Source organism: Zosterops lateralis, assembly GCF_965231275.1.
Source record: "Zosterops lateralis genome assembly, chromosome: 1".
Taxonomy (NCBI): Eukaryota; Metazoa; Chordata; class Aves; order Passeriformes; family Zosteropidae; genus Zosterops; species Zosterops lateralis.
In genome coordinates this window covers 53656770-53671930 of record NC_139762.1, presented here as the reverse complement: position 1 = coordinate 53671930, position 15161 = coordinate 53656770, and the positions used below count along the sequence as shown (strand labels likewise).

The following is a 15161-nucleotide window of genomic DNA, read 5'->3' as shown; positions in this document are numbered from 1 at the left end:
TAATACCAGATGCAAAACTTCTGGAAATCCATGCTCATCTTCTTCCAAAGTGGTGATTACCAAATAAAATTTGGTATCATACGCTACTTCATGAGTCAAATTGGCATTTCAATAAATGCAATAATTGCTGTGCCCTTACTACTGAAATATTGGTCCACTGACAGTGACTAAAAGTACTTCTTTAAAAGCACATTGCTGAGAGGCAGTGCTTATGTGCCTCCCATTGAATCTTGAGCAAGCCATGTTTTGTTGTTCCTTTCTTTGGAGCCATGCCTATCTCTTAGATAGCTCAGGTCAGTAGATGAACTGCTGCCCTCTAAGATAGTTTCTTCTTGTTCTGTCCAAAGTCTACAAAAGAAGCACTGACATATCAGCACCCTGGCAATTACCTTCCCTCACTGGTAGTCTGTCCAGATACCAGTCCTGTTCAAGTGTGTTTTTTCAGTGTCAGAACAAGAGCTGATAGCTCTTTGGGAATTCACAAAGGAAATCTGAAGGGAAATGATGGAGCTGTCCACTGACATCCTAATTAGCAGTTCTCTTGTGGTGATGAATTATGAAGATGGTTTATTGTGCTTTGATACATGAACTATCAGGATCTCAGTAAGATGACACTATTTTTTACTTTCTGCCTTTAATGAAAGATCATAGAATAAATTCCATTTTGGTATTCCTCAGGCTAGTTCATAATCTAAATTGGCTGTGGTCATTCCAGTAACACTGGGGTCTTTCCAGTGTTCTGTTAACTTCATTAGTTCTGGTTTTAGGTATGTTCTGGGCAAGTTTGGCATAACTCAAGATGTCTTCATGTTTTCAAGGGGTCAGATGGCTCATGAGAAATATGTCTCATTTCCTGGTCCTGAGGTCATGAGGCTAGTATGATAAATATGAAAAATGTGAATTTGGTGGGTTGACCATAGAATTTCTTAGGGTTAATAACCTCTGCAGAAGTGCCAGTACAGATACCTGCAAGACGTCAATTGTCATCACTTGGATGGTGCTTGGGAACACAAAGGCCATTCAATACTAGGCATTTGTTGAAAGGAATTTGCTATCTGTTTTAAAACACATGTATCAGTTTTTCAACACTAGTCCTCTGCTACTTACTAGTCTTTGACCCTTCTGTTGGGTTGTAGACTCTGGAATTGTCAGTAGAATATTTAGTATATGTGCTGTCAAGAGACTAGATGGACTGTGTCTTCTTGAGACACATCTATAAACTGCACAGAATAGCCTTGTGTGTTATTTCTAGGGAAGTTCTATTAGCAAAATCTTCTTTTCCCTTGGGAAGAACAGCTTCCAACTCCCTTAAGTTACTCCTGACATATTGATGACCAGACTAAATGTAATTAATTTAGGTAACAGACTGCTCCAGAGTCTGGTTCTCTATCTGATTCTCCATCCTTTTCTGTCATGCACCTGACATGGAGTATGGGTCTGGTTGAATACCTTGGTCTGTCTGCAGGGAATTGAAATAACATCTTTATGGTAGTTTTGCTCATCATTACTGTCAGAGAATCTACTTGCTGAGCATAACAAAATGTGACTCTTCCCCCGAGCTTTTGAAAGCTTAATGACTTGTACTGAGGCAAATTCAAACATTGTAAAACACAGATGTGTTCTAGTATGTTTCTGGAATTGACATCCCCACCTGGCTCCAATAAACACACTGGTTCACCACAAAAATAGTCTCCATCACTATCCAGTCACCAGTGTCCCAAAGTTTGTGATCCCAAATGACCCTTTATAAAGCAGACAGGGAAGTCTGTGGCACACCTATGGGACACAGGGTATATGCACACAAGTGACCATGTGTAAAGCTTCCCTAGGTCTCATCCAGGCACCTGGAGATCAGCATATATGAAAAGAAAGCTCTGGGGTTGGAAGAAATTCATAAGTCACTTGGGGACAGCAGCAGGCAGCAGTTAGTACAAGGCATTTTTCTCCAATGAGGAGAGCCTAACTGAAACAGGATTCATGTACTTACAAGTAGTGCAAGTCTGAGGCAGTGACAGGCTGTAATTACTTTGTCTTTACCTGGATTTCTTCCTTCTGTCATCTGTCATGAGAGATGGCCTGACACTATTAAACTGTTAGATGTATATAACCTCTTTCACACTAAAGTGTGATTTATGACTAAATCACAAACTGACATATGGTACATTAATAACTTTTTTTAAGAGACTGGATGAAAAAACACCTTTGCAAGCCATGGATGAGTTATCTTTGTAGCATTTCCTCATATACCTCCAAGAAATGCACTCTAAAATTATAGTGTACAGCAGGGTATGTCCCAGCCTTCTGGAATTCATTCATTCAACTCAAGATTTAAATTTGGTTAGCTTCAGACCTTCACTTAAAAAGTTTAGTATCTTCTGAACCTTTTTTCTGAAGATGATAGAGAAAAATATTTTCGTTTGGGAAGGCAGAATGCCTGTGATTCTTCTGTTGGGGAGTTTTACTGGAATGATAAGAGTTACATCAGCAAGTTTCAGCAGATAGTTACAGGACCTACAGATAGATTTCTGATTATCTCCAGATATCCATGTAGCTTTATTAAGAGCTTTTTCAGTTTTGATGCTCTATTTTTCACAGCGATGAGAATTTGGGGTGAGATGCATGATTGAGATATTTGTCCTTGGGAAAGCTGTTTCTGCTAGCCCTATTCATACTTCGAAAATAAAATGGAAGTTTTTAACTGATTTTTTTTTAATTGTTTTATTGTGCAATTTCAGCAAGAAAATTGCACAAATAAAATTTCATGCCACATGCTTAGCTAAATTCCTTTTTTTTTTTCCTCATCTGAATACAAAAATGAGACTATTAACTGAGGCTAGGAGTACCTTCATCTTCATGGCTGCACTCTAATTCCCATAACTGAAAAGAGGTTGGTAGGTCATCCTAATTTTTTTATTTTTTTTTAGGATGCATGATATATAAGTATAGATAATTGAGTGCTAGGTATTTTCTATCAGTAGACTACTTTGTTACTCAGTGGTACCAAAAGATAGCGTGGTCTCTCTTTGAAGGGGAAAAAAAAAGTCGAAAACATATACAGCAATGAATATTTCAGTTTCAGACTCTTTTGAGGAAGTATCAGAGAGAAAGAAAATAAGATCCCAGAGGTCTTTCTCTCCTCTCATATGTTAGCAGCCTGAGCTAATACACTGCTGGGCCCTGTCCTTCATACTCCTTTTGCAATCTTGGTTTCTTTTTCTTGAATGCATTTCTAACAATAAAACTTCCAAAGCAAAAGAGTTTGCTGTATAGGATTTCAGCAGGGCTGTTAGATGAGGTACATCCTGGTTACATGCAGACTGTGCACTCAGAAAACAAAAAAGGGGAAAAAAAATCAGCGTTATCTTTTTGAAGCAGATAATTTTCTTTGTGTGATAGCATTGCTAGGACTGTGGCAGTACATAGTTTCAGCAATGTGCTTTCAAATAAGCTTTTAGTAGTGATATCCTCTATTATTTTTTTTTGTTTGTTTGTTTATTGTTAGAGAATGTCTCAAGAAAAAAGATTCGTAAAATACAGTCTGTTTCAGGACCATCTGTCCAACAGCTTTTGAATATCTGCAACATAAATTGTGTGGTGGAATAGATGATTAAAACCAACGGAAAGAAAAGCAATTCTTTTCAATTTGCATGTTTTACTGTGTTGGCTATTACCATATGTTAAGGAAGCAACACACAACTGGGTTTGATATAGCTATTTTCTGGGAAAAGTACTGATGATGGTGTGCAGTGTGTATGATTTTCAGAGTCATCCAAAATATCTGCCTTGAGGGTTTTTCATGGTCTCCCACAACCTGCCAGAATAATTGGGTTTTTAATCAGAAGAGAATTAAAAGACTGTGAAAATTAATGTTTTCAAAAACTGCCAAAAGAAAAAAATGAGTGTTTAAATTGAATGTTTAGGTATGCATCTATGCAGTTTTAGAAACCATTTTGTCTAAAACTTTTTTATCTCTCCAATACAGCAAGGGAAAATAGGCAAAATGCAGTACAGTGCTTATAGCCCAATGCGAAATAAAGCTTTAAACAGAGGAGAATCTCCATGCAGAGTGGTGGAAAATAAATTAGCTACTGAACTTGCTAATAGGAGCAAGTGCTTATATGTTCCAAAGAAAGCTTAGAAATGCATCTGAAAAAAGAGAAGACCGCAGGGGTCAGTCTGTGTCTGTTGAGGCAAAGTTAATGATATATTAGCAGATTAGTTTGCATTTCATCAGCTTCATGGGGAGAGATCATAGTGGGCATTGTGTCTTTCTTCAGAATGTTATGGGGAAATTTTCAGATAAGTGCCAGGGTATTTTTTGTGTGTGCAACACACATTATGCTCCCTGGGAGTTCTGCAGCTGTAAAGACCTGCTTAAAATTTGGACATTATAGTCAAGAGTTTTCCTAAGGTGAAGTTAACCCATGCTGGGAAGAAAATGATTTAAAGTGGGAAAATTGTAAAATTACTTCTAATGTAGAAGAAAATGGTGTAAAAGCTAAGATCTGTAGAGTGGTAAAACTCATACCCAGGAAAAATGACATCCATTGGGTACCAAATGCCATGACTTTGGCATTAAATGATGGTATCTCTTTCTTGGAGTAGTCCTTCCACTACTGTCAGACTGAGCAAGGGCTCAGCTTATTAGAAAAATTAGTGTATCACTTGAAGTTGCATAAATATTGATTTAGAAGCTGAATCAGGCTGCACAATTAGGCTGAAAATTTGCAGTTTCATTATATAATAATTTGTAAATCCTAAATCACGAAATCATTATGGTTTGGCATTACATTGCCTCACAATAAATATAGTGAGTTTTTTCACATTCCTGCCATATTATTTGAGTTCATTACCAATTCCCTTTATACTGTTCCTAGTATCCCAAGGAGATGCCTGGAATGTGAAAACTAATCAGGTTCTTTACCTTCTTTCAGATTTCCAGGCTTTTGGTCTGAAGAAAGGAATGTTTTTCAATCCAGATCCTTATCTGAAGATTTCCATCCAGCCTGGAAAACATAGCATCTTTCCAGCCCTTCCTCATCATGGACAGGAGAAAAGATCTAAGATCATGTGTAACACCGTTAACCCAATCTGGCAAGGAGAGGTAAGCACTTGGAGAGTTAAGCTGAGACTTTTCTTAAAACACGGTTATTACTCTAGTACTATCCTTCCTTTTTTTTTATTTTTTTTTTTTTTTTTTTTTTTTAATTAAGTTCTTAGCTAAATAGTTGTTGACCTAACTGTGCTTGATGTATTTCATGATTACTTCTCTCAGTAGAAAAGGCTTAATTAGCTAGAAAGATGGGTGGTACGTTAAAACTTTCAGTACACTTTCAGTGTAGGTGTACTTCCTTGGTGTAATTTATGAAGTTGTTAATTATTGAAGGCAGGCATGAAACAGAATTGAAAAATAAACTTGCATAGCATGAAAGGCTGCTGCTAGATTGTCCTAGTGTTCTTACACAGAGACATTATATAAAGCAGAGCAAGTATGGCTTGCAAATAAAGAGAAGCAATGTGATTGAAAAGCATCAGTGGCAATATAAATCAAAGGCAACTTTGGCACATTTGGCCATCACCTTGAAGAAATAGTCTGTAGTCTGCTTCTTTTTGTTGGAAGGACTTGTATGTATTAATGAGATCTGAGAGTTCAATTGCTTCCTGCTGTTTTTAAATTACATGCTAAATTGCAATAGGCAGCAAAGAATAAGGAATCTCTTTGGAATTAAAGGAGCCTGACATACTGGGTGTGATTTACTGGTGTGCTCTGTCACAACAATATCTCCATTGCAGGAAAGAGTAAAAAGTAAATAAATACACTGCACAGATTTATTCAAATTAAAATGCAAATTGTAAAGTAGCTGAGGGGTAATTAGGTCAAACATGGAACGATGAGTGGGCAAAAGGACAGCAGAAATAGGACTGAATTCTCCTACCTGGAAAAACTAGATACCACATTGTGTCATGTGGCAGGTGGTGGAGGTTATATGACTAGGGAAACAACCTTGAAACTAGTCAGAGAAAAATGCTTTCTAGCAGGACTTAATTGAAGACATTGTTATGAGGCATCCACCAAGTTATAACTTCTCAGTGGAGCCAAGCACCAGATGTATCTGGTTGAGAGGTCCCAGATCCAGCTGTGGACATGGTCAAGCTAGAACTGGCACAGAGAATCAGGCAGTTGGCAGAGACCTTTCAGTGAAGTGCATAAGACACAGAACTAGAGGGGAGCAGGTATGAAGGGGAAACTTGCTCTTTGTGTGTGATGCTCAGTACATGGGGTTGGGAGCCTGATAAAATGTCTTCTCCTCAAGCTGTGCCAAATGACTGAGTTTGTGGCTGACATTTCTTTTCAAAGTGGAGTTTGGCGGTGAGAAAAGGAGAAACAATGAAATGGCCTAATTATGGACATGCAAAAGAGCACAGCTGGCTTCCAGCTTTGCTGTTCAGCCCCCAGGTTTTCTTGATCGCGTGCAAGCGTGCTGCTTCTCCCTCTCTGTTGTTAGCCTGTGAGTGCCAAAAGTGTGTAAAAGAGCCAAGCCATGGCTCAGCATGTTCTCCTTCTGCCTTCCCCTCAGCTGATATTGGGATGTTTAACTGCGTGCATTTTGCTGCAGTCTATGCAATCAGCCTGTCTGAACTCTTTGTTTTGTTACTGAAAAGCTGCATTGGTTTCTCCTGCACAGAAGACCATAGGCCTGATTTTCTGCAATTTTGTCCCTTCATGGCACAAGGGGAGAAGGAAGCCTGAAAATTCTTGCTGAGTCATAGTGGTAATCGTTCTTCTGTCCACCCTTTTCACTTATGGATATGAATATATGAAGAGACAAAATACTGAGGATTCATAGCCATTTCATTAAGAGTATCAGTCTCAAGTTGTTTTCGCAAAAACATTTTTTAGCAATATATTACTTCAGAAGAGTCATTCTTTTCTTAGATTCTCCATCACTCTGTGTGAATAGAAGGCATATGTTTGGTTGGGGTTTTTTTTCCAATTGAATGACCTATCTGATTTGTATTGGATGCTGAACTTGAAAAAATCTGGAATAGGAAATAACATTATCAAAATATCTGAAGACTAGGATCTTTCTGTATGTTCTTGATTACTCTTGAGCAAATTCAGAAAGAATCAATTTAGCTTTGTAGGGCTTCATCATTTAAAGTCCTACAGACTAAAAGACGACTGATTTACTTATATTAATTTGTTCTGGTATTCTTCCTCATATTCTTACCAGGCTGTTCTGTTTGTATAGTAACCACCTGCATTATACAAATGCTCTGGGAGCACTCTGGTACCTCAGGCAAATTTTCATCTGTCTCATGAAATATTGATGATCATCTTCATTTCATAGGCTGTTCAAATGCTGTTCAGCACAAGTTATTCTGACTTAAAGCTATTCTTCCATTGCTCTGATTTGCAGTACTTTGTACAAGGAGATATAAGGAAATGAAAATTTCTTACAGATGAGGAGTAGCAAGTGACAATTTGACACTTACAGCAGGGCTCACCGTAGAGGTGAAAGAGCCCTCACTCTGAGAATTAGTGGCTGGGACAAATTAAAGCCCAAGGTGGTAACTTCTCCTGATAGAGAGACATAAGTTTGAAGATGTTTCTGTATGTTTTTACATGCTCTTCAGAACCATCTGTAATGTTAAATAAGTGGATGCCTGGAAACCACACGGCACTGGACAGGCTGACTCTAAAACCCCATATTAGGCAGGTATTGCCCTGCCAGCCCAGACAGTTGCAAAAGCGCTAAGGTTGAATAGTCCTATCATGCTGATTGGAGGCAAAATGCAAAGAAAATCTCAGAAGGAAGTGTCCATTTCCCAAAATGGAAAGTAGAATTGGCAAGGGTGGATGCTTATCCTCTAATATAAATAGAAAAATAATGACACTGTTCCCATATTGTTTCATGTTGAATGTGTGCTGTCACATTGTTCAGAAACAGCTCCTTTAAAAAGATGTAATTTTTCAGAAATCAGTGAAGTGATGCACAATTCAGACAAGTAATAGATCAGAGAAACAAAGCAAAGTAGTCAACATACCTCCAACTGGATAAGAAATTCTATGGTTTGGCAGATAAATACTTCAGGTTTCTGGACTTTACCTTAGACATATTTTTGGTATTTCTTTCTTAACTATGGCAGCTTGAGCAGACTGTTTCCTCAATTCTTGTTTTATTTACTGGTGAGTGAAAAGAGAGCACTGAAAAATGGCCAATGAGATGACTATAAAAATTGGCTGATGCAACCACTCAGCATATTTAAAGTAGTAGGAAGTGTCATTTCTTAAATCTGTTAAATAACGCATTGAATTTCAACTCCAGTAATCTAACTCTGGAGGAGTAGGTTGCCCTAAAATAGGAGCCCACTACTAGGTTAAAAACAGTCTCAACTTCCTGCAGTTTCACTCCTTGTTTCTTTGCCTCAGCTTTTACAAATGCTGTTACATTATAGTTGAGGCAAAAGAATGTTTGGAATGGCTGTCTTATCACTCTAAAGACAGCCACATTTCACTAGTGAATTAATTGATGTGAATAAGCAGAGAGCAAGGGCACTTAACAAATAGCAGTTAGTATGTCAGATCTGATACACAGATTTACAGTGTTTTCAGCTGAGTAACTCATGCTCTCTGCACCTCAGATAAGTCACAACCTTTCAAAAATACTGCGCTTGAATAATTTCTCACGTGAGCTGTCTCTTGAGATTACCAATGCAAAATCAGAAGAAGGAAGCACTCAGGGGCTTGAACACCAGCAGGAGGTGGCTTCTGTAGTGCAGGCTATCATCAGTGATAGAAACACTGGGTTTGGATGCTGCCTGCAGGAATGCCAAGATGCAACTGACTATCTGAGTGCTGGCATGTGACTGCTTTTCTTAATGCAGAGTTATAACATGGGCATTGATTCTGTGATCCTGAATGCTAAACTGGTATGTGATAGACTACCCAGCAGTTCTGGGGCTGAAAAACGCTTTGCCAAAGGAGCCCCATCAGGCAATAAGGGATTTATGTAAGCTCTCTGCCTCTCTAGAGGCTTTATGTTGGCTGATACAATGGGTGCTACCTTATGTAGCACAAACCTAGAGTCATACAAAAGCAGGGCATACTTAAGCAAAGCTGAATCTTTCCCAAATAGAGAAACATTGAAGATGTTTTAATATATTTGAATCAACAGTATGAATTTAAACTTAAGTGGGTTGGGCTTGATCTGATTTTGATCTAATATTCAGAACAGTAAAATGCTGACAGACCTCACAGAATCATTCCATAATTTCAACACAAGACTAAAATAAAAGCAACAGAAACATCACACTGACTAAACTCCTTATTGTTTAACCTGGATAAGCTTTTCTCCCTTCTACTACCAAATACAAAAGGATATGCTGTAGAAACTTGGAAGCCTTCACACTTAGGCATAAAAACAATATATAGGTGAAGTGAAATCCAGATCCTGAATTTATTATGAGTTTTGCCAAAGGTGTCATCAGGACTGAATGAAGCCTTGCTGGGTAGTAGCAAGACATTTCTGCATAAATGTCCAGGTAAAGAGTAAAACATTGTTTCACTACGCAGACAAGCTGTAGGTTTACAGCTACAGATTTTAGTATCTGTTGATGATTGAAGTGTGAAAGGCCCAAGACGACTTCAGCTTCTTCAGGAATGGGTTATAGTGCGAAAAATTTTTTAGGATTTTTTTAGGATATTATTTTTCTAGAATTGCATTTTGCTTGCAACTTCTGCATCTACAAGGCTGTCAGTCTTGCTAGCTTTGTATACTAGTGCTGATGAGAGTCTTCAAATATTTTCAGTCTTTGCTGTGCTAATAAATTCATAGACAATTCTGAGGTGAATCTGAGGGAAAAACAGAAAGCCAATTTCTGAAGGCTCTATCCAGCTTTGGAGGAGTTCATTAGAAAGGATTGACTCAGACTTTAGACCATCAACCTGTGTGTTTATGTGCATCCCTTTTATGGCAGGGAAAGAAAGAAAAAAAAAAAACCAACAACAACAATTGTGCCATGCCAGAATAATAAAGAACTGCATTGGATTTGGCCCCCTGCAGACACTGCTGTGTTCCACCAGTCTCTCGTAGTAGGCACAGGGCTTGTCCCCACCTCTGGCAACCATGGAGCTCTGCCCTTGGCAATACTGACTCTGCAGTATTTTGTCACTAAGGATTACTGTAGAAAGCTTAAGAAACTGGAATTCTTGATGAGTTTATCGAGCTGTTGGTGCAACTAGTATTGTATGAGAAAGTAGTGACATGTAGAGGTTTTTGAATGAAGAACAGATTAATACAGACAGAGAGTGGCATGTGCATGAAGACTGTAATTGTTTCACGGGAGTATTTGAAACAAAATCCACTAATGAAATATTCAGCTGAAAGAATAAATTTATCTTCATCCATCAAATGTAATTCACAGCCTTTTAAGATTTACTTCTGCTTGTATCATCCCTGTACATGATGGATATCACAAGTAAATTTTATTTTTAATTCTATTGCTTATTCAACTCCAAATCAAGATCCCAATTCTTCCTGTCACCAGTGTGTTAATTTATCTATCTTTATTATAGAGATTTTTATACTCTCTACCAATTATTATACTGACTGTTTTTAAAGAATTTGACTTGCCCATAGCTTGTCTGATTGGTGCTAATGAATATACTCTGTTCATTTCAACAAGTTCTTTGATAGTGCTATTGAATCACTGGGACCCATCTGTATTCAGGGATGCAAACAACTTTGGTAAAAATGAAACATGGAAATGAATCATCACCAGTAGCTGACTGTCTATGAAAACTATTCCAAGCTCTGGAAGTGGTTCTGTTCTCTTATAAATGGATACAGATGCATTCTGCCAGGTCAGCATTAGCATGGACCTTTGTTCTTTGCCTTAAATATGTCATGCATTCAGGTCCCTTCAAGATCTGTTCACATTAATTAAATCAATCATCTGTGTCTCTAAAACCATTGCTGAGCCTGGAAGCAAATAGGCACCGAAAAGTAGGTTACTATCTGAAGCTCTTTCAGTGGTATTTACTACAGTGTTTACAGATCATGCTTGAAGATGCCAGCAGTAATGTAAAATCAGATTTACATTTAGATCATTGAAATGGTGTGAGACTATGAATGTCCCAGCTGATTCTAGGTAGCTTTGGTTCTGATTTGTGTCTTGTGAGAGTGAGTCTGCAGGAGGCAGCTGTGTGAAATCTGTGTAAATGAGAGGAGAATCCTTATGACTTATTGCTGGCCAGAGCCAAAATTGATGATACACCACTTAACCCAAGAAGACTTAATGTTTTAATATATTAATGTGTTGCTGTGATCGTGCCATTTTTGCTCTTTACTCTCCCTCCATTTCTGTATTTCTATGGAAATAATCAATTATACCTTGTCGATTTTTGATGCCTGAGAAAATACCAGCTAAAGCTTTTCCATTGGCAGGAGCATTTTAAGGATCAGCCTGGTACAGATTCTCTGGTGTCTAATAAGATGTCCTCTATAATGCTGGAGCTCTTCTCTCAGTGAGGAATTAAAAGGATCTCTCTCTCTTGTCCTACTCCCTCTTTGCATTAAATGCGTAGGAACAAAGCAATCATTGCATCTCTTGCCACTCTGTAACAAGTGGGACAGGCATTGACAAAAGGCTGAAGAAGTGGGGGAAGTAGAGAGATGTAATGACTTTGCATCTAGAGTAACTCTGTTTCCTCCTAGGCATCATAATTCCAGAGATGCAATCACACCCTAAAAAGGAAATAACTGAAGAAGACACTAGGAAAATAATACTAACTTGTTCTATTGATCATGGTTCTTAACAATTCTCTGGGCCCATCTATAATAGTATTTGTGTTTCATTCAAGACATCCATTTCAAAGCAAATCTCCTGCTCTCCCCACTGAAGACACTGCTTTTCAGTCCAGAAGTGCATGAGCACAATTACTCTCAGCAGAAGGGAAGTGAACAGATGTGCTCCAGGAGTGCACCAAGCACTTTTCAGACAATAACAGGAGTTCAATCCAGGGCACCAGCCTGAAGTCACTTCTTGGTAAAATCCTTGCAACATGTCTGGATGTGGTAGTCAGGTGCACAGCACCAGCTGCTTTGCTCTCTAGATCCATTCATATTGTACCATAAATCTTCCTAATGCAGACATGGCCAAGACATTCCAGGTGTTAGGAAACATAGCCTCCACAAAGCTTCCTTTCTGCAGCTCACAAGTAGTTTTTTTTCCCCAGTATACCAGGGATCGTCAGTCATTCCTTGTGTTCAGACTTTCTGACTACAACTTCTTTTTAGGAATGCACCTGACAGAGAACCGTTTCTTCTAACAGTCCTAATGCATTTCTAGAGGAAAATAAAAAGGGTTTTCCCTCTGGAGGTCTGTACTCCTTTCCAAAGCCTTTAACTTAGGGGTTTTATTCAGTCTGGGATTTTTCCAGACCCAAGGGCAGCTGGTTCATTACTTCATCATTTCAGTGGAGGACCTCCTCATCTTTCCTATAAAGGAGAGCCCTTGCATCCCTAGCTGGTAAGGATCAAATACCACATTGACAAGATGGGATCAGAAGCTATTTCTAGGGCCAGGCCCTCAGTGAGAAACAGGTTATTATTCCTAAAGGCATTTCATTCTGCTTAGGCAATCTGCCATCTCCTCTATGGAGTGTGCTGTGTCATGTATCATCTTGAGTTCTAAGAGTCATTTTGCACCAAGCTGATGTGGTAAATAAGGCAATGCACTGGTAATTACTGGCTTGGACTAATCAGAGAATAGATATTTCACTTCTTGTTTGTTACCTGTTTATCCATTAGCTGCTGTAAATCATATATAAATTTGGGGTCTGCCCATTACTTGCAAGAGTTTTGTTCCCTACGTTTTAAAATCCATTTTACTTGAATTTTTGTTGTGGATCAAGTAAAAACTTCAAGTTCTAGTAATCAAATAAATTGTTGTGAATTGTTTTTTTACAGGTGTCCTGTTGTCTGCTATTATCCAAATGAACACATAATCAGTCACTAGACAGAGTTTTCTTCTTGGGCTTTAGACTTGAAACTGGAGCTATTCTGGCAGATGAGTTAGCAGCGGGGTTGAAATCCATTACTTCCTTTGAGATTTTTTTTATTTGAGTAAAAGAAAGGCTCACACAGAGTCACATACCTCTTCCATGAAGCCATTGTCAAGTTTGGTGGACCTCTGAACAGCTGGAGAGGCTAAAGCTTTAGAACAAGTCATGACATTAGAATTTTAAAAACTGCCAGAAATTATACTTTCACTTTGTTTTTTGACTGAGAAAAAAAAAATCTCATTTATGTAAACTTCAATATACTCTTCTACAGTTTGTCTCAGTGTAAAATTTAGTTCAATGAGTGTGTATTCCATTTGTTTCCACAAAGTTCTTGACCAGTCTTGCAGGGTTTACACTAGTGGTTGTGATTCAAAGAACTTAAACTTTTGTAGGGAAGAATAAAAACAACCAATGAACAAGCCCACAAAGTGATCTGTGACCCCAATGAAAACATACAGGCTAAATTGCTGGTTTAGATTGTAAAAAAAAATACCCCGTAGTCAATGCCAGATGAAAAAAATAAAAGAATCTGGCTTCAGGTAATGACTGTCAAAAAAAACCAGAAGTCTTTTAAAAATAGTATACTTGAGCTTATTATGTTAAAATTTTTGTATTCTTGCTTTTCCTCTGTGACAATGAGTATTATACTTCTTTTAAATGTGAAAGCTAAACTTAGGAGTTAATTCTGTAACAAACACTAAGAGTTGTAAGAATAAGAAAAGTTCCAAACAACAGAAGACTTACAGTAAAGATTGTAATAGTAACATCAAAAAAATGTCAGCAGCCTTATTCTTAAAATGCAGCTCTTCTGGTTATCAATGGTGAAGTTTTTGGGCACATGTTAGAAGCTTCATCAAACTTCCCTACTCCTGAAGACAGCTGATTTTTATCTCTCTTGTGATTTTGCAGCCTTCTTTTTTTACCCCTCCTTGAGATGAATTATTAACCACAACATCCCTGAGTGTGAACCCAAGGGTACTTCAGAATTTATAACCAGTGTCTTTTTGTTTGGCTGGGGTTTTTTTTTTGTTTGTTTGGGATTTAAGGGGCTTGGGGTTTTGGGAGGAGGGGGCTGTTTTGTTTTCCTCTGTTTGGGATTTTGGATTTGATATTATTTAAACTTAGATATGAAGCTTGTGCTTTCATTTTCACAAACTGGCCACTGTATGATAATTAGCAAATATTAGGCAAGGAAAGGATTTAATTTACTCCATCAGTAATATATTACTACTTTATGTTAGTTATGTTGGATAAGACCATGAAACACAGAGTCCTTTCTCTTCCAGATAGGCAGGATAGTAGAGGCCAAGCAGGATAGTAAAGACCAAGGTTTTGAACAGGGTAAGTGCAATCAATATTTTGTGGCTAAGGTACAGGGTCTGGCACTTGTCAGAAAAGATGGTGAAGGACAAGAAGGAAACTAGGATTTGATGGTGATTTGCTCTGAATGTAATCCAAAGATTACATTTCAATCATTAAATGTCACAAATATGTTTTCAAAAGTGATTTGTTCTGTTTGAAAATGCATTTATAAGTCTCCGAGTTCTCAAACCAAGTGTTTTGCTGGGATCCATTTTTTCACAGGGTTAGAGGCCCATTTGTTCTAAAAGCAAGGATTCCTTTTGGATTTTTAGTGAGGTTGGCATGACCCTGAGGCACCTGCAGTCAGAGATTGCCTTAGAAAAATCTTACCTGATAAGAATTAAACTAGATGAGAGCAACAGCATGAGCAACTTCTTAGATAATGGAAAACTGAATTATGTAAAATTATCACTGCTTTACAAGATGTGTCCAACCCCATTTCAGTGAGTTCACTTTTGATCTCAAACTGCAGTTGCTTCCAAATGGCAAAGTCTTTGAGCTCTGCCACAGGACATTTCTGGTCTTAAAGGCATAATTGTGTTTCCAAAATGCTGCTGGTTTTATGCATGAGAACATCCTCCTAGAGGAAACATTTGGGAACTGTGATCATGGACCAGGGCCTGGTCCCAGGGCAGTCTTGGTATATCAAAATGCAATGGTTTAGCAGGTGATGAAATCTGAACACAACTGGATTTTACACTTTTAGTGGAATATCGTAGTGTTTGTATGC

General features: G+C 38.1%; 1 protein-coding gene across 1 annotated transcript in view; it reads left to right on the top strand.

Annotated features, from left to right (window-relative positions):
- The window catches only part of HECW1 (HECT, C2 and WW domain containing E3 ubiquitin protein ligase 1), a gene marked incomplete at its 5' end in the record, with an annotated part of 164575 nt that overhangs the window by 74774 nt on the left and 74640 nt on the right, over window positions 1-15161 (top strand). The window contains one exon of the mRNA XM_083885048.1: window positions 4935-5104. Coding sequence (XP_083741174.1) covers window positions 4935-5104 — 170 coding nt within the window. The remainder of the gene's footprint in view (window positions 1-4934; window positions 5105-15161) is intronic.